The sequence below is a fragment of the Diuraphis noxia genome, unplaced genomic scaffold (assembly GCF_037042655.1).
Source record: "Diuraphis noxia isolate RWA-SAM2 unplaced genomic scaffold, SU_Dnox_SAM2 contig0001, whole genome shotgun sequence".
Classification (NCBI taxonomy): Eukaryota; Metazoa; Arthropoda; class Insecta; order Hemiptera; family Aphididae; genus Diuraphis; species Diuraphis noxia.
The window spans coordinates 89,332,618-89,352,935 of record NW_028301711.1 but is presented as its reverse complement, the minus strand read 5'-3'; the positions used below and the strand labels follow the sequence as shown (position 1 = coordinate 89,352,935).

The window sequence follows — 20,318 nt, the reverse complement described above, 5'->3', positions numbered from 1 at the left end:
GTATACAAGTCAATGGATGGGTACGTTATTATTACATAATATTGGAATTGTAACCAAGCTAGGCTTGATGCACCTATTATGCAACCATAATTTTATAATATTTTGTTATATAGTTTTCTAAATGCAAAAAAAAAAGAACGAGGGGCTCTACCAACACTCCCATAAAACATTTTCTATACTATTATCTTAAAATTAGTATTTTTACTTATTATTAATCATAAGAATAAAAATATTGACTTTATACTTGAAGAATATTACCTATAAATAATTAACATTACATATTATGTGAGTTGGGTCAAATCTATGAAAAAAAAATTGAATAATTGACTATTAATGATCATTTTTCAATTTTTGTAGTTAAATGATGTAAAAAGTTGTTAACAAAATAATAATATTATGTAGGTATTTCTTACAGATTTCGGGTCTAACTTTTAGAACCACTAATATTAGTAGTTTAAAATATATAAATCAATAATAAGAATTGTAATTTTAACAATCAATTTAAATACACAATGAATACATTTTTAATTCATATTTTTTATGTATTATTTATCACATTACATTGTACATATTACCATAGAATTCCCAGAATTCAAATATTTAAATTAATAATTATCAACTATACACCTACCTACTTTTATGTTTTAACAATACTGTTGAAGCTCGTTTATCACAACATGGGTCATGTTACTTACAACTAAACGCAGTGTACAAACTTTTCTTACTGTATACATTATGTATTGTATTGTTCATTAAAATTTAAGGGTTGGATTTATGTTTAATTTGTTTTTATTAATTTATTCAAATACATATAATACCTAATTAAACAATTTTAATAACTTTTAGTAAAAATGATTATGATTATAAGGCGTTATTGAATCCCCGACTAATGAAATAAAACTAACAACTCGTTAAGTGTTTTACAAGCAGAGTAAATTACACCAAGGGAAACATTAATAAGGAAGAATTTTTAAAACTTAAATGCACAATATTACTATACATTTTAATATTTTACGATGAGATTAAGAAATTTTCTGGTGTATGTTTATATACATTTTGAATAATCTTATATGCTACTTATAAAAGCTCTGCATGTAGGTACAACATGACTAAATTCCGAAGAAAGTCTTTCTGGGTTCAAACACTTCAAACTAATCTGATGTTTTTACTATAATATATCTTAGGTACATCAATGTAAAATTAAAATGTGTAATTTCTAAACGTATACTTACATAAGAATTCAAAATAAATAAATAAAAACCACTAGTAAAAATAAATACTTTAAAATTAAGAACTGATTAAAAAATAATGTCTTGGAGAAACAAGATTGTAAAAAACATTATAATTCTACAAGATTACAGTGTTATTTTAATATACATTAATTTCTATAGCTTATTAAAAATAGTTACATAGGTAAAATCTATTAAAGTTCACATCTTACATGAAATAATACAAATTTAAAACTATGAAATATAGATACATATAATTTTAAATTGTAATTACAAATTATTTCATTTGTAACTAGAAAAAATGGAAATGTATGCTATTAATTATTCATATCTTTTATGTGATAAATTATTCTGAAAAGTCAATATTTATATTGAGAAAAAAAATTCGGACTGTCAATAATATGAGGTGCATCTGCGAATATGAAATTTTTGCATGCTTATGTGGATTCGATATTTCGTTCCTTAATAATATTAAATGCATAATATAGTATTTTTTATATTCATCTCATGGACTATACAATATATCAATACAATACATAACAATATGATATTTCTTGTATTATATGTATATCATGAAAAAACTAAATATGCCTGATTGTTCTATTAACTTGAAAATTAAAATGTATGTATTTCGACACTTTATGATTTCCAATACCTACATAAAAAATAATAATTCACAAGATTTTAGATTCTGAAAATCATAATACGATGAAAAAATAATGAGTTTGATCCCTCATTGACTTTTTTTTTGTTTTTAATTTATTTTAGGTAATTACCATTTATTTATAATCATAAAATATCAGTGTTTCATTATAACTCTGGACAAAATATAACAAATCGACATTAAAACAAATAAACTTCCACAAACAACAAGAAAATAAAATTTTGTTGATATATATATAAAAAAATAACAAAGGTTTTTGTGCTTGAAAATCAAATGTTATCATTTTCAAATAACTAAAGGTCAATATTATATTATTTTAACACGTAATAAAAATTATCAGTCATTGAAATACACACTCTACTATAATGTCCCTTGTTTATATGATTTATTGGTAAGTGTACATTGGCATATAATCAATAATTATTAATGTTATATATTGTCTAAACAAATTGAATGTGCTAAAATATTCAAATTTACGTTGCTAAAACGGTAAACACATTTGAATAATACGTAATAAATATTTGGTTCAAATGTTCAATATGAAACTTATTAAATCCATGAAATCAAGTATATAGTTATTAGAATATTCAATGAATTTAACGAGAATTAGACTAAACGATCAGAGATAATAAATACCTAGGTACTACAACAATAACAAAATCTATAATATATTAATATGGGTGTATATTATAAAGAAAATGTAGATTTTAGTGTATCTGCATAGGCAACAAAGTATAGTGGTGGTCAGATACGATGGATATTTAAGGTTAATATGTATTATACTATACAATATACAAACAAATATATTATTAACCAGGGAATGGTAAACATCTACCACATTTTCAAAAATGTATGTAGAACTAAAAATGGGTAAATCATTTGAACAATATTCTACTATACGTACATTGACCACCATAAACAAAATGCTTGAATATAGTTTGTTTAAAACTTATGTTGTTATTGGTAGGTCTCAAGAACTTCTTCACTCGTGTTATTATATATATGGTACCATCTTATTTAATTTTTTCAAATAGGTATAATGGACATTTCACGAAATTAACAAACGAGTCAGGTGACAGTAAATAGTGAGTAAAAAAAATGGTAAGTTAAGTATAATTGAACTTATTTGTCAACTGTTAAGCATAGACAGAGATAATATAAAAAAAACCTAAGTCATATATCATGACATAACGGCATAACAGGTCATTTAATAAATATTATCACATAAATAACATTTTTTTAGTCAAACTAATTTGAATCAGTAAATGAATTAAAAACAATTTTTTTAATAATGCAGAAATAAGTTATGGTATTCTGTAAAAATTAAATTCTGAAATCTCAAAGTATATATTAATTATAAATGAATGTTAATGACACTGTTAAGTAGAACAAACTCTTAAAAATACTTTCGATAATAGCCTACCTACGTGGGCAAAATTACTCTTGACAATTACTCTTAATTAGGATTAATTTTTGAAGTTCAGATATATATATATATATATTTAGAATATATACTAAAACTGTGTGCAAATACGATTTTTAATTAAACTAGATGAAAGTTTATACTTTTGTTGAGTGCAATAACATTTACAATTTTAAAGTGCTAAACTATTGAAATTAGAAATTCATTATTGTTTTATTAAATTAAATACATTTTTTCATCGATAAATAAATATAATTTGAGTTTATAAACATCAATCAAATAAATCTCAATTTTTGCATCGGAGTTTTTAAAACGTTTTAAAAATACAACTACAGCATAATCGAGTCTTCAAAATGTTTTCATATTCTATAGTTCTAAAAGTCATAATTTCAATATAGTTTTTCAATTAGCAATTATTGTACACTATACAGGAAAAAAATGTCTCAGATAATAACAAACTCAGAAGAATGTTATATGCTATAATACATGTTAAACATAAGTTTTATTTTATTTATTCCATATATTTTTGTTTTTTTTTTTTTTTGTGACAAAAGATATTCAAATTTACTTGTACAATTCCAAATTATATTGTTTTAAAAGTATAGAAGAAAATGTCAACATATTTGTTTTTATAAAATCCAAAACTTTTTTGCTAAGTTATAATGGACGGGCTTTTTCTCAATGTATTGTGAGCTCAGTAAATTAGCATTTTTTAATCACCAAACAATTGTTTCACAAACTTATTTAAATTAATTTGTTCTTTAATTATATGATAACTTAATGTAGAATTATATTTTGCTTAACAAATTTTAAAACTTTCTTCTGTATTATTTGTAGAATATTTTTGGCCACATTATTTAACTATTAACTAAATTATCTAATCCACTTTTCTCAAATAACTGCAGTTCATCCATCTACGTATGTGATGGTTATCAGTTGCCATTTGGAATAATTTAATATTATAACTGATTACCTGTGGAATAGAGTGAAATGATATGTATTATTCACAATTGTACATTTCAATTAAAATTAAACATAATAATATAACATGTTCATGTGTTCATGTAAATGTAGATAGTCTGATAATTTAATGATTTAAGTTTGGGAAAGCTGATGAGTAATTCCGTAGAACAGACAAATTCATATGAAAAGTTACTTTGAATATTTGGTGAAGACAAAAGTAAATATTATTGATGTTTTTTTTTTTTATTCTATAATCATAATATCCTAATATATTTCTTATATAATATGTCTATATTACTAAAATATAACTTACTAACACAAAATTGTTTTCGATATTTTGGAGTTAAATTTAAATACACTATTACGTAAATTTATTTGATGTGAACTCAAACAGTTTTAATTTATTGAATAGAAAGTAGGTACCAACAAATATTTAACTTCCTAGTATATAATTTGATAAATTATTGTCTTAAATATTCTTTAAATTTCTTTAATAAGCTGAAGCCACCTGAACTTAACGAGATAAAGCCGTTAGGGCTAAATCGTATTTCACGGTACATCATAATAATATTATTATAGTCCTATACCTAGTATAACCTTAAATTATTTAATATAATATAACAATATTTATATAATTCATATAATATGTTTATAATAATTTAACATAATATTTGTGTCAAAACGTATTTATGTTATGTTATCTTTTGAATTTGTTGTAATTAAAAATAACTAGAAAGGTTACTTTGACAAACATGATGTTACTAATACAGAAAAAATCACATATTTATTATTCTATTCATTTTACTTTTCATTCTTGTCAAATTTTACAAACAATTGTAATTTTATATATATTATATAATAATAATAATAATAATATTTATATTATATTATATTATATATTATATTTTATATATATTTTAATTGTTATTTTATAAACAATATTATTTATTCTTTGATAGAATTATTGTTAATATTTTTTATGTTATTGGAACATATTTTGCAGTTGTATGTCTGCGATATTTTTGAACTATGAACAAGTAACAACTATTCGGTTTTGCTATACTTATGTACCGGGCATTTTTTTATGTATTAATAATAATATTCCATGAAATACTTTAAACTAAACTATGCAATTATATTTAAATATATTTAAAGAATATGTATCTACTTGGAAGTTATTAGTACGGTTCTCCCTTCCCTTTATGACTTATGTTTTTATACGTATTTGGTATTTTGGTGAAACGTCTTCTCAAATCCCCAGATTTGTTTTCGTCCCGAAATAACTCCATATGTATACATTATGTATTTATATTATATACATTTTTATAAATTATTAAAATATTGAATGTAGGTATCTATGGGATAAAGGGCGCGGTAACGGAGGTGTTGCCCCTTAAAACGATTTTTATTTTTTTGTTTAATGCTTATTTATTTTTTATTATATAATATGTTTTCAACAATATATAGGTGCGTTTGGATACTCGTCATGATCTAAGATATAACTTATCAACTTATTATCTTCATTAGAAAGTTATCAACAACTGTTTTTAGTGAATTATTTAACATTTCCCCCTCCCTACCACCAGAGACCAGAACAAAAAATTTTTTTTTTAATTGATCCATATTGCTGTTTCAATAATTGAATTTTTTGGTCAACAAAAAAAAAAAACAAAAAAAACACCAGTTCTGTGGTATCACATACGACATACGACAAAAATATTAACTATTATAAAAAACTTTAAAGCTATGATTTCAGTTTTAGTTATTAAATGTTAAATTGTTAATTATAAAATGTATCATTATAATGTGCAACAGCTATGGGGGTACTTCAGTCTCCGTCTTCATTATTTTTCAATTGTATTGATAATGTCAGTGTTCAGAATTATATTGCTGCGTATATCCGATATTATTATTTAGTTATCGCATATTCATTGCATTAATATTTAATACAATATGTAAAGTGTACATATGTTGTCGACAAATGTAATAGATACCTAAACAATGCCTATAAAAATGTATTCGAGTCTGAAAATAATGACAAAAATATTACAACTTTTATATCTAACGATTTAACGATACAAGGCAAATGATTTTCTGCGGCTATTTGAATTAAAATAACAAATAAAGACCGAGAAAGTAGGTACTATATATAGTGGACTTCAAAATAACATGTTATCTTAGGGTTATTATCAGTGCAACGGATATAAGTAGGTATATGTAATATAATATTATATATTATATATTTTAATGTAGGTACTACGCTTTACCTACTGTATACATACTTTTAGCAAATAGTTTCAAGGACTATGCGCAATAACATGGATAGGTTCCTAAACGCCGATTACACATATCCGATCGCATTCGATTTAAAGCATTTATTAAATGCACAAGTCATAATTGGCGGACAAAATGCAATGTAAGTATATAACAATATTATCGTTATTGATTTACTTACGGTTCAAACGGATAAACGTGTGCTCGGTGGTAGCTGGAGGTGGCAAATTTCCATTTACAGCAATTGCCGAAGGACGGGACACTGAATTTAAAATGCTGTTGCTTGCCTGACATGTCAAACGCGCCGTGCCCAAAGTTTGTTGCCGTTGGCTCATTATCGGGTGCCACCTGGTTAAGTTAGTCAACACCAAACGGTTAACGGTCATACCGGTGGCGGCGGTAATACTGTTGTTCGGTTTTTTTCGGTAACCCCGACTGGGGTTGTCTTCAATTAGTTGATACGGAGAGTGCAATACTGCATTTTCATGGTACCACGTCAGTCGAGGACGAGGCCACCCTGCAAAATAAAAAATAAAAGTGCAATTTATTAATACACTATTGTTTTACATACATTGAATTAGGTATTTCGTAAGATAATTAAATAAAACTCCACTTGGCTATAATAATTTTTCTTCGGTTGTAAAAAAAAAAAAACAACCGAAAATATGCATTCCCCTACATTGTACTCTGAAATAATGGCAGACATGAAATTATGAGTGTATATAAACAATAAATATCATGAAACGTGTACCTACACTATTACACTGTAGATATTTTCAAATGCTATAAAACTTCATGATACCTACGTTTAAAAACCGAATTTTACACATAGGTATCTATTATTATTGAAAATATTAAAAACAAATAATATTTTTAGCTTATATACTATATTTATGTGTTCAAGAACAAAAGTTCTTTGGAATTGAAAACTTTAATATTAAAATATTAAAATATTGTGTTATAAAAGAATAGATAAACTTTCAAAAAAGTAAATAATTGTATTCAGTTTATATTACCTATATTAAATAATAAATATATACATTAAGAGTTTACATCGTGGTCGACACTTTCCTTAATATACTTATTTTTTAAAATACAAACAAGTTTAAACTTACATAGGTACCTGAGGAATAACAAGATTATCTTATTGTAATAAATTTCAACGATGCTCATCAGTGCAACTATGTGAATGTGAGTATATTATTATAACCTTCTCCAAAAAAAAAGCTCCAGTTTTGAATGAAATTTTTGAAAGGAAAACAATTGTATTGATTATTTCATACAAATAGGCTATGAGCATATTTCTTATTTTAAAACCAATGCAATACAGGGAATTATTTAGGATATAATAATTGTTTTAAGTGTTTAAACATTTTTTATTTTAGTGAGAATACTTACCTATATAAAACAAACATATTTTAGGTACTTAATTTTAAATTTAATGATATATTATTCAGTTAAGTTAACCTTATACAAATCAATTTAGTCTTTTTAGTTTATAAACATTTATTTTTAATTATCTAAAAAAAAAACAATAAAAGTTTTTTCTGAACATAGATAAGTACTTATACTATATACCTAGTATATATAACGTATTATAGGTAGGTAATAAATGTTTTTGATCTTCATAAAATATTACATGATATAATATTTTTAACTTAACAATACCTTAAACGTCGATATCAAAGGATGTTGCAATTGGTTATTGTTTTATATTTTAAAGGCATTATAAATACATTTCATGTAATAAAAATAAAATAAACTAAGTAATGTTTTAGGTGTAGACAAAACGAAAAAACTAACCAGATAATTCGGACAAATTGAAAAAAAAAGTTTGTACAAATTATAATTACGAATAAGTAAGCAATTAATTATATAACAAGTAATTTGAAAATGTATCATTATTTAAAATGTAGGATTTTGTTATAACTATAAAAGTAGGTAATAACTTTATTAGTAAGCTACAACATATAGTAGTGAAACAAAACTAATCGCATATAATATGCAACTAAGGGTAAAAAATTTTGTACAAAGGTTTATTTGTTTAATAAATAATTTAAATATTACTATTACATACAAAATAAAATTATAAATTATGAATAATAAAATAATTACTAGGTAAATATACCTAGTTCATACATTTTATTTCTATAACTTTGAAATAAGGTTTCCTAAAGTTTAACTGTACAACACGCTAACAGTTTATTTCAATATATTGTATACAATGTTAACTCAATTTGAACTAAATGTAGTTATAATATTATTAACGTTATGATACTTTAATCTTGCCCGTCATTTTACGCAACATATTTATTATTTCACTTCTAAAATAATGCGTGGTTACATTATAAGTCAAAATACATATTAGTTGCAGCTGTAAAATCCACTGTTGACGCATGAAAATTATTTTTATCAAAAATACAGAAAATGAAATAATAATAGGCAAAAGTGAATACTCGAAATAAAATGTATTATTATGTATGTACTCTGTTCATATTCATATTATTGTACATCTAAATAATTTATCAGCAATAAACAACATAATTATTTTAAGTTGTGACGATGTTTAATGTTTTTTATATATTTTATGATGCCAAAATGTTGTCTATAATTTTATTATCTGTGTGACATTACTTTTCGCAGTAATAAACAACCAAATTCAACATTTTCCAAACACTGCCACGTCGTATATAATATGGGTTAAATACCAGGGCATACGTGTAATCTACGCCATTCATTCAGATAAATTCCCAAACTAAGAGTTATCTACTGTGTTGTTTTTGGTCAATAAATGCACCTACCTAGCTATAGAACCACGAACCTTTTACAACCATGAAAAGGCGTCGCGTAATCTTCGCAAGTAGTATTTCTAATACCTGACCAGCTTCTATTTCAATAATACGAAACTTGTTGAATATTAATTAAGAATAAATTCCCAACATAATTAATGAATATATATACATAAAGCCACTAGTTCTCATAGGTGAGACGGAGTCCCGAAGAACGTTGTCGCATCACGTACCATTATTATATAGATATTAATGTATAGGTAGACAGGTAGGTAGTGATATTATTTCAAGACCTGAGCGCAACAAAAAAAATAAAAGTAGGAATGACAGTCGCGAGTCGGATATTGGAAGGTTAATACTATAAAAACACAATCTAGATAGAATATATTATTACAGACATCCTTAGAAAACTGAGACAAAAATATTGTGATGGCTTTCATAAAAAAAGTCAAGTCTTTCTACGGATTAAGCAGTTAAGCTATCAAAAACAAGTGCGATGATCCAACAATATCAAAATCAAACTATAAGTAGGTATACGATTATAATATTATAGAAACGTATTATTATGTCACAATAATAAAGAATACATTATTGGATTAGGCAATGAATGACTGAAAACTATCTGATTAAAATAATCAATATCATCAATATTACATTATTATTATGTTATATTGTATAATATTACTTCATTGCTTTTAGGATTACGACGTATAACAACCACCTATCAATGAATACATTTATAATATGTAGGCACTAGCATCATATTTTAAACATTACAAGAAACTGATGAAATCATTAGATTTTTGGATGTTTTTTCAGTTGTAATTTATTAATAGTAAGACTGAGAATTGAAGGCGCTATAAATAATATAGCTATACGTTAAAAAATGAAACTTAATTCTCTAAAAAATGCAGTAAATATATGATGAGAAGGTTACATGTTATAATATGCTAAAAAATTAACTTTAGATACTATTAGAGGTTCACATTCCTGATATTATTATTAATCGACGACGTTTAAAGCATATTAAGTATGAACATTTACAACCTATGTGTGTTAATCAACATTTTATACAAACGAGTGTAAAAATTTAAATCTGTGGAAATTGATGAAAAATAATATATATAATAAAATTAAATGAATAGGAAAATTTTCATGAAAAAGCAACGATGACTTCGACAATCGAAAATGTCAAAAAAATCTAAGACATATTTTAAAATTTTAATAAAAAAACTGTTAAGAAATTTAAGCTTAAAACAAAATAAATTTTTATTTACAAATGTATATTGTATAACCCTAATTATTAGTGCTTTTGTTCAGGCATTTTCTAAAAAGAATTTTGTAGGAAACTCATTATAATATGTGACACTTTTTAAAATGCGTGAAAAACAAATAAACTTTAGTCGAGGACACGTGTGTCCGAAACTCCGAATTTGTACTGTTTATATGTGCATACAAAAAAAAAAAAAATCACAAATGCATATTTTATTTACAGAACGTGATGATTTTCACGAAACGCCGTCGGCACTATGTAATAACTAAATTCCAACTATTTTCCGTAAAAATAAATAATTAAACAAGTAAATGAACATTGCTGAATAAAAATTGAATATAAATCTATTTACATAATATATTTAAAACATTAGCACATAAATAAAAAAAAGCACGTAAACACGTGAACACTGTGGACGGGACAATAAAATGTAAGCATCTGAGTACTATGTAGTAAAATATTGCCGTTATTGACAATATAGATTATAAAATAATATTATAGTTGGCATGTACACAACCAAAACTGATATATTATATTGTGCACGTACACATGATGTAATCATTGTGGCGGTCATAACGCGAACGTCGATTAACTATTAAAATTACCATCGTAAAATAGTCGTCCGTAAAGGTAAAGTGTAAAGACATTATTATTGTAAATTCGAGATTATTGGATTGGGTTATTGTATATTGGTGGTAATATTATTTACTCCATATGTCACGGAAATAGGCAAACAACCATGGTGTACTTTATAACGTTGTTATATCGAGTTTAAAACGGTTTGCAGTCGGTAACTGAGAAGTCAGTGAATCGAATCAATCCTAAATATATTTATTCAAGCATTTAAAAACTCCAAAAATATAATAAAAGGGAGGAATAACCGTAATTATGGTCAATAAATTAACCAAAATAATGATATTGATTTGAACATTTTTAAAAGTAATTTGTGACTCTTTGTGATTGATTTTCTAAATATCATTTTTCGTCCAGAATAGATCAGATAAAGTGGTTTGAGATAAGGGACTCAATAGGCTGGGTAAGATGGATTTTAATTTTAAAAACAGAATTTTATACTTTTATCGCATTCATAACGTTACTATATGTTCTTGACCGATGCGATGTAACTTTTAATAATATATATTGTTCTACAAAAATATCAATAAACGCTTGTAATATTTTCTTTTTTGTATTATGAATAACAATGAAAATAGTTTTTGGAATATTAAAACCAATTTGACTTTAATACAGTGAATTATTGTTTTTGTATCGAAATCTGTTTTAAAAATCAAATTTAATCAAAGTTTGTATGCCTTTAGGTCTTGCATTTTGGTCTAAGTTTATCAATATTCTTTAAGGAACATCAAAAACCCCGAAGCGTATTTTTCAATAAATGTGAAATTCAAAATTCTTTGCAAAACATTGATGTAAGCAATTTAATAAAAATAAACTGCATATTTTATACAACAATTTCGCAGCATTTTACACAGTATTTTAAATTTTAATTATAGTTGTTTACATCTTAATACGTTAAAATAAATATTCTTGTTTTTTTGATCATCTAATATGCCTGTACTATTATTTATTATTTTAGGTCATTAATGACTATTCAAATTAATTATTTCAAAGTAGAACTTGCCGCAAAATATTTCATTTTTTATATGACGCGCAAGTCGTCATAGTTATTGTGTGTGTAAACACATAAATATAAATATATTTTCTTTTGTTCCAAAAGATTTAATAAAAATATAATTTTAAACATGTCATCATGAATAATGAATAGGTACGACAAGTTAAATACATTTTTATTAAACAAAAAATATTTAGCTCTACGTAGGTAGGAATAATGTTTATAACATGGATATTATAGGAAATAAAATATTTAAATTTATAAACATGTATATTTAGTACTTAAAATACGAATGTAAGGTGGTTCATATATTACAATTCTACCATGTAAAAGTTGAAGCCATATTTAAAAGACAATATTGAAACTATTGTATTCATACATTTTGCGGTATTTAATTAGTTTAAAAACCAGAACACAGTGTCTTTCCAATTCTATTAGTCCATGCTCAATTACCTCACTTCAATGTAGTTTAAATTTTAAACAAGATCTATTGCATTTTCTTATGTTATTTATCTCATCGATGTAACGTATACTATACTTAAGATGAGTATTTATTTTAAGATTCACATATTATGAAGTGTCACTAGTCACTACTGGGAGGCTTCTTCCAACAACTCCTTCGTGTCATTATAAATTAGCCCATATTCTTATTGTGCCTCAGGGTATAGATTGTATATTTCATATAAAAGATTATAATAAAAAAAAAAATCACATACATTATGTATATTTAAAATATTATCATCTAAAATATTGTATTATTAACAATAATTAATCGAAATATTACAATTGTTTACTGTTTTAACTAGGTATTGTGTTGATTTATTTACCGTATGATACTATGATAGTCAAGACTTATGAATAATCAATGCTTTAATATAATATATTAATTGGGTCCAGCCTTAAACCAGTCTCCTTACCCTCTTTATATACGTATATATATATATTGACATATTGTGTATAGTATATACATGTGTATTGTGTATTTATAGTCAACAGCCGCAAATTAACCCCTTCGACGTCACCGGCATAGTCAACACTCGACAGAACCTCAGTAACAGTCATAAAATAAATTATCTTAATTTATTCATCTGATTCTTAATTTCGTTTTGAATTTGTAATTAATTTAAACGGGGATACAACAAATACTGGAATGAATACCTACACCCCACGATGTCAATATAAATTCCAATCTGCTGTGTACAAAAGTACAAAACCGTAATAAATCATCTATAGTAACCCCGTTACTGTACGAATATGAACGCATAGGTAAGTATATAAAACACAGTTAACCTTTAATTTGTGTATATTATTTAGCGAAGACCAAGAAAAAAATTCGTGATGACGGAATCAACGATTCTAAAATGACTGAAGGAAAATTTAGTTTGTGTGACGTTAGCTGTACATATAATGGAAATTTGCTCAAAGAAGCGATCTGATGAAGTACCTGTGGATGAACAAGCCACCGATTATCGCAGATTTGTCGAAAAACGTCACGATACCGTCTGTCAGGTGAAAAATGGCGACAAGAATCATAACACCCATGTAGGTACTGTTGTTTATATATCTGACATTATAACACTTTATTATGTTAGATAATACTTGGTTTGATACTTGAGAGTAATTATTGTTGCATCAAAAATATTTTCAAGTTAATAGTGTTTGGAGGTGCATGCTTCTGGCATATTCATAACATCCACATAGTATACCTACTCTCACTATTATATAGGTAATATTATCATATTATCATATTATGTAGGTATGTTAAATCTTAATATGCGGTGGCGCCCAGACAGGTTAGCAAATATTGTAATTGCATGTACTCTTGTGAGAGGTGGGTGAAAATTACTGAAAGCATAGAGAAGTTTTAAATGTATATAATAGCATAAACTATTGTCTATAATAATTAATTTTCGCAAACTGCAGTAATCAACAAGCGAGTATAATAGTGTAAATTGAGTATAACTGTGAAGTGCAGCAAGAATTTTTTTTTTTAATACAAAAAAAAAATGGTTGGATGGATGGGTAACATTTTTAAATGTGCTCTCCAAAATGCACACCACAGTTAATGTTTTTTCATTATTATAAACTAGAAATTAAAATAATTATAAAAATCAAATTGTTCAGATTATACTTAAATATGATTCTAAAATATTATCATATTACTTATCTTTTTCTAATTTAATTACCATTTCAATATCTCATACATAATATCAACTGTCACGTAGAATTTCAAAAATATCGTACGTATTAATTTCATATACATTATATGCCATATGGTATAGTCTGTAAATTAATTTATATTTGCATTGTGATTTTTAATCCACAAACTTGTTCAGTATAGCCCACATGACCTCGAGAATATTTGGGTAAATATTTAACAATTTTTCAAACACTATAAGTTTTACATAAATAGCTTTGGACAAAATAAGACTATTTACCTCCAACCACGCGGCACACCAATGTAACAGTTGGACTGCCCTCATCGACAACAATCACGTTTCCGGGATTATGTTGGTAATTTTCTGGACGATCCCTTCCAATAGAATTTCCATACTCGACATAAATGATTGGTCGATCGGGAGCGACTGTAACACATAATACATAATTAAATATGTATATGTTCGTAATTGCTATTTGTTTTTATTGAAATCAATACAAAAATATTATTTCATACAGTGTTTCAATAAATACTCATCATTTGGCAACTTTCAAAAGCTTTATGGGTTTTACAGTTTTTAATAGAAAATACTCATTATTAAAATACTTAAATAAAGTTTTTACTGCACTTGCTTGGAATTTAAAACAAACAAATTTAATAATTTACTTAAAATTGCATTTTTAGTTAAAAGAGATACTCAATACGTCCATTAGACATTTTTGTATTTTAAAGGGAGATCTATTTGCGTACCACGTGAAATGAGATACGTATAGATATCGTACAGATGTTATTTTTAAATTTGTTTTATAAATAGGTCTTGTAATATTATTAACTGTGATCAGTGATTAATTTCAGATATTCAGATATAATCTCCCTTAAGCTTAAAAACCATTAGTAATAGTAGATTTGATGTAACACAATCATTCAACAGAAACTTATTGGACTAAAGTAATAATAAATGAGCCTCCCGTTACTCACATGTAATCAACCAAAGTCTGTCAATACCTGTTTGATTTTGATTAATTATAATTTATTAGTGCACCAGCCAATTACCTATAGTATAGTAATGTACATTCTGTACAAACTTAATATTATTATCTTTAGGTGTTGTATGAAGCACTAACTTTCATGTTTTGTTTAAAACTATGATTTATGAATGATTTGTATTTAAAAATTCAGTAATTAGCGCGTTTAATGACTTGTAAGCTTGTAAAGTATCTGGCCGAGACTTCAACTCCCACCCTAAACCCAAGTATGCCAATGACAGATGTTTCCTTTAAAGTTTTGCAACAAACGATACGATATAGGTAACATGAAGAGCGTTGGTCCTTAAAAGTTATTATTTTCGTCTAACATAAGTTTACATAAAACAGATCATTACTTTCTTATATTCAGGCTAATTTTTAAATTAGAGAATACTACAATCAAATATGAGTAGAACTGTTTAATTTGCAAGAAAAAATCGGCATTTATATAAAATTTTAGTTCATAATAATTTTAGGTTCTAAGTTTAGATAATAAACTATATAGGTAACTGTTTTAAAATGATGATTTGTTTTTGTTTGCAAACAGTTTATCAGGAAGAAGTCTTCTAAAAGTTTCTCTCTATAATGACTCTATCGATTGAAAATTGGCCACAGATTGTACTTAAAAAGGTATTTTGGAGATTCTTTAGTAGTTTTCAAGTTAAAATTATTAAACAACAATCAAGTAACTGAAAAAAAATTGTAATATAACTTGCAACAATACCTTATTATTTATAGATACCTGTTTTGGTTATTTTCTTATAAACTAACTGATAATAAAGCTTTTAGATAATATTTATCAATTGTATAACTGAATGGATTCATTTTAATTAATTTCATGGAGTTAGAAATCATTATTTTAAAATCACCTAACTTTTTTGAAATACATTTAAAGGCTGTAACTATAAATTTTAGATTTAAATTCAAATGCGATCCAAACTATAAGGTTATCTATGGTATGAAGGTCAGTGTAATAGACCAGTAAAATTGTCATATGTGTCCACATTTCTTTTAAAAATGTTTCCTATTAGCTTAGCGTAAACGAGTTCTAGAAATTGCATTTAAATCGTACTTTCATTTTTATCCATATGTATACAAAAACTTACGTTATTATTAGAGTATTTTTATTTTATTTTTGGGAGTTTGAGAACAGACATAGCTGAATTATAAAACATTAATTTAATTAAATAAAAATACTAATTGTGTGTTTCTTTCTTTAAATCTCTTTAAATTACCTATGACTGTTAAGTTAACTAATCTGTGCCTGGTAGGAGCTTTTAAGAAATCAATTCTGCATCTATAAATTCCAGTATCGGTGGCCATAGCTCTATCCACAGTAAGATGATCTACTATATCTTGATCACGATGTAGTTTTTCACCGTTGTCTGAGTGAAAGTATGCACGATCACCAAAACCCATTGGTGAAGACCACCATCTCGGTGGATTCGGAATTTTTGCAGATGTCCGTCTTGTATCATACCTGTAAGGAAAAGTAAAAAGATAAATATTTTAAAAACATAGCTACCAAATAGTTATTACATTAAAATACAAGTTTAATAACACTGTTTCCTATAAAAGCAATAAAATAAACTAAATGTTCACGTCACAATTAAATAAATGAATATTTTAGTCGGTTATTACCTATTATATGATTAATGAATAATAAATTGATAGTACGATAGTTAATAAGAAAGACATAAATACTTAAATATAAAAATCTGATTTTTTTCTTTAATACCAGAAACAACAATTATGCTTCAACAAGGTATAGTTTATAGACATTTAATCGTTTTCTATAATATAATATAACAGTTATAATGCTACTTCAAATTGTGAAATATAAAAGATATAATACTTAAATCGATAGGAATGTTAAAAACCAATTTAGTCAAACGAATAACGATCGTGCATTTTACACAATTTATAATTTCATTTGCATAATACAACGTTTGGTTTAGGTATTTACGTCTATTAAGGGAACGCCACACCTGCAGCTCGAATGAGTTTTCTTACAACCAATGTATAACATAACACTTTTGTGTTTTGCAGAAACAAGCCATGCAGCATTAATATTAGAGTGAATCAACCTATTATAAAAATTAAAGGTAAAATTATTATCTTTGTTTTTACGATGTTTCAATTTTTGAGCGAGTTATGAATTAAACTATAAAATGCACATAGCTTTCTAAAAAATTGAAATATCGTAAAAAACCAATGTGCAAACACAGATGCTTTTACCTTAAAATTTTATAATTGGTATATCATTGGTTATTGGTCTAACAAAGCAAAATTAATTCTTTAAAATTTTCTATGCATTATATCTACGTTCGTAAAGCAGTGGTAACGCATCCTCATAATTATTTGTTGAATTATTTGTTTTTTATAATTTTTTTAAATTTAAATTATAGAGAAAAAACTATTTTTGCACAATACCCTCCATAGATGTGATCTAAATATTTACTAGCTGTAGGATTTCAATAATTCACTTTCTTATTGTTTTGATTAAAAACTTAATTAAAAGTATTAAGTTTGTTTGTTAATCGAATACCTCTATGAAAATAAAAATGGGATTACAATTATGAGTGAAAATATTGATATATATTTTTATCTTATTTTGTAACTAGGTATTTCTTACTAAGAATTCAACAACATAAAAGTAATTTTAATTTTCTATATTCAAATGTACCTACTATATTTATAGTTACTATAATATTATGAATTGACAATAATAATTTTAAAATATTCACTGCTTATACTTAAGTCCGACTTTTGTGTGTATATTACGTACAACCATTTTAAGTTAAACATAAAGTGTATTTACATATCTAAGAACATAATAGAAATATATAATATGTGCTTTCTGCTTATTCATATAAAAATTTGGTAGATATAAGTACTGTACAGTACAGTCTATAGACTTAAGTGTATGTATAAACATTATGATTACCATTATCCACATATTAAAATACTCCAGAGTTTAATATCTGTAAAAGTTTATATTATAATTTATATATCTTAATGTCTAGGAAACATATACATTAAAATTTAAGTATACTATTTACAAATAATTTAAAAGTGTATAATTTATATCTTGTAACAGTACACCATCGTACACATAAAACGGTCCTTTTCAGGACCACCAATCACGTCCCAGCATAACAGCACTACCGGGTAGAATAACTTTGCGCCCTCATTACAGAGCCACAAAGCTATTCCACTCTCTGAACAACAAGGGCTACAAAGGGGGGACTGAGACGCGTCAAACAAAACCATTCTCCATACCTATAGCCCCAAAACTGTGCAGACAACACCACTTCCCGCACAAAACATAAACACAACAGCAACGGCGGCAAACGTTTACGATTACGGCACAGATGCGGTGGGCACAGTTGCGGTCAAAACCTTTTTGGTGGCACTTGCGGTCACTACTTTTTTTACATATTTGAACTGGTTTTTACAATACTGATATAATAATAATAAAGTTAAACTTAAACTATATTAAATTTTCTTCGCACTTTTACAAGCTTAGGACTGGCAATGAATATTATTTAATATTTACTGGCGTGCTTAAAAGTTGTTTTTTTTATATACATAATATATGTATTTATTGTAAACTATTCTGATATAAATATAAAATATATAATTATTAGAAATGTCAGTTAATTGTTTGGGTCTACCCATTTACATGGATTAACCAATAAACCTAACCATCTTCAAACTTCCACCCACTAGTATAGTTAACGGCATAGCCATCCCCCCAAAGCAAAGCACCGACATCAGTCTTCTTTCAACATTCAAACCTTCAACAACTCAAACACTAGAAAGAACGAAGACCAGAAGACCTAAGGATTTAGACGATCCACGAAGCCGCTACAGATCACCGAAAAACCAGCAGAATAACTTGAACGACGAACACCGGCCGCAATTCAACACAGGTCCGGATCGCTCAAGACCGCCGCCACATAGCCACCAATCATCGACTACCACGCACAACCGGCATCAAGAGCCCCGCTGTAACGCGCCATCAAAGTAGAGGACGTTTCAATACGCTCAGAGCACCAGAGTCACAGGTAAACGACAAAAGCAATCATAAATAGATTCACTGAAGACTACATACCAGAAGTCAGAAAACCAGACGCTATCCTTTCTGACAACGGATCACAGTTCACGCCAAAGGTATGGACAACTAAACTAGGTAATAGAATTAAACATAAAAACAGTCTACTCCACAAAATATCACTGCAGTCTAGCCCAGTGGTGAGCTATAACAGAGAAATCGGCAGATTACTCCAAACCTATTGCTACGACCAGCACCCAAATGGCCCAACTATTTGGAAAAAAATGAATACTGGATGAATAGAATGAGGTCAGAAATAACAGAAGCTACCCCACTGGAAATACTACAGGGAAAAAAGCCAGAAAACGTAATTGAAAAATGGATAATTTTTCCCCCACAACCTATAAAGACCAAGATAGAAAAGAAATTTTATGCACAAACGCAGACAGAATTAAGACAAAAGTTAGCAAACGTAAAACAAACAAAAACAAAAACAAGAAATTTATTAAATATTAGGTTGGCCAAAAGGTACTAACCAGAAATCATCACCTATCAAATATACACAATAATGAAATAAAAACATTATTCAACTTATTTGAAGGACCGTTCACAATCCACAAAGTGATAAGTGACACAACGCTGGCCATTATCAACCATAAAACCAATTAAGAAGAGCTAATTAATTTCGCTGAAGTCCGTCCATACTACACGGATAAACAAGCGACAGATTAATATCAATTCAAGACAAAAAAAGGTAATCTTCAGCCAACCATAACACGACGAGCTCTCACCGCGATGGTCCGTCTTCATAGACCGACCGCCGTACCCATGATTCC

The 20,318-nt window shown here is 26.8% G+C and overlaps 1 protein-coding gene across 1 annotated transcript in view; it reads right to left on the bottom strand.

Annotated features, from left to right (window-relative positions):
- LOC107167940 (uncharacterized) overlaps positions 1-20,318 on the bottom strand; it is a 178,448-nt gene that overhangs the window by 42,952 nt on the left and 115,178 nt on the right. The window contains exons 4-6 of the mRNA XM_089216591.1: positions 16,661-16,905; positions 14,681-14,827; positions 6,735-7,070 (exon numbers count right to left, since the gene is read on the bottom strand). Coding sequence (XP_089072717.1) covers positions 6,735-7,070; positions 14,681-14,827; positions 16,661-16,905 — 728 coding nt within the window. The remainder of the gene's footprint in view (positions 1-6,734; positions 7,071-14,680; positions 14,828-16,660; positions 16,906-20,318) is intronic.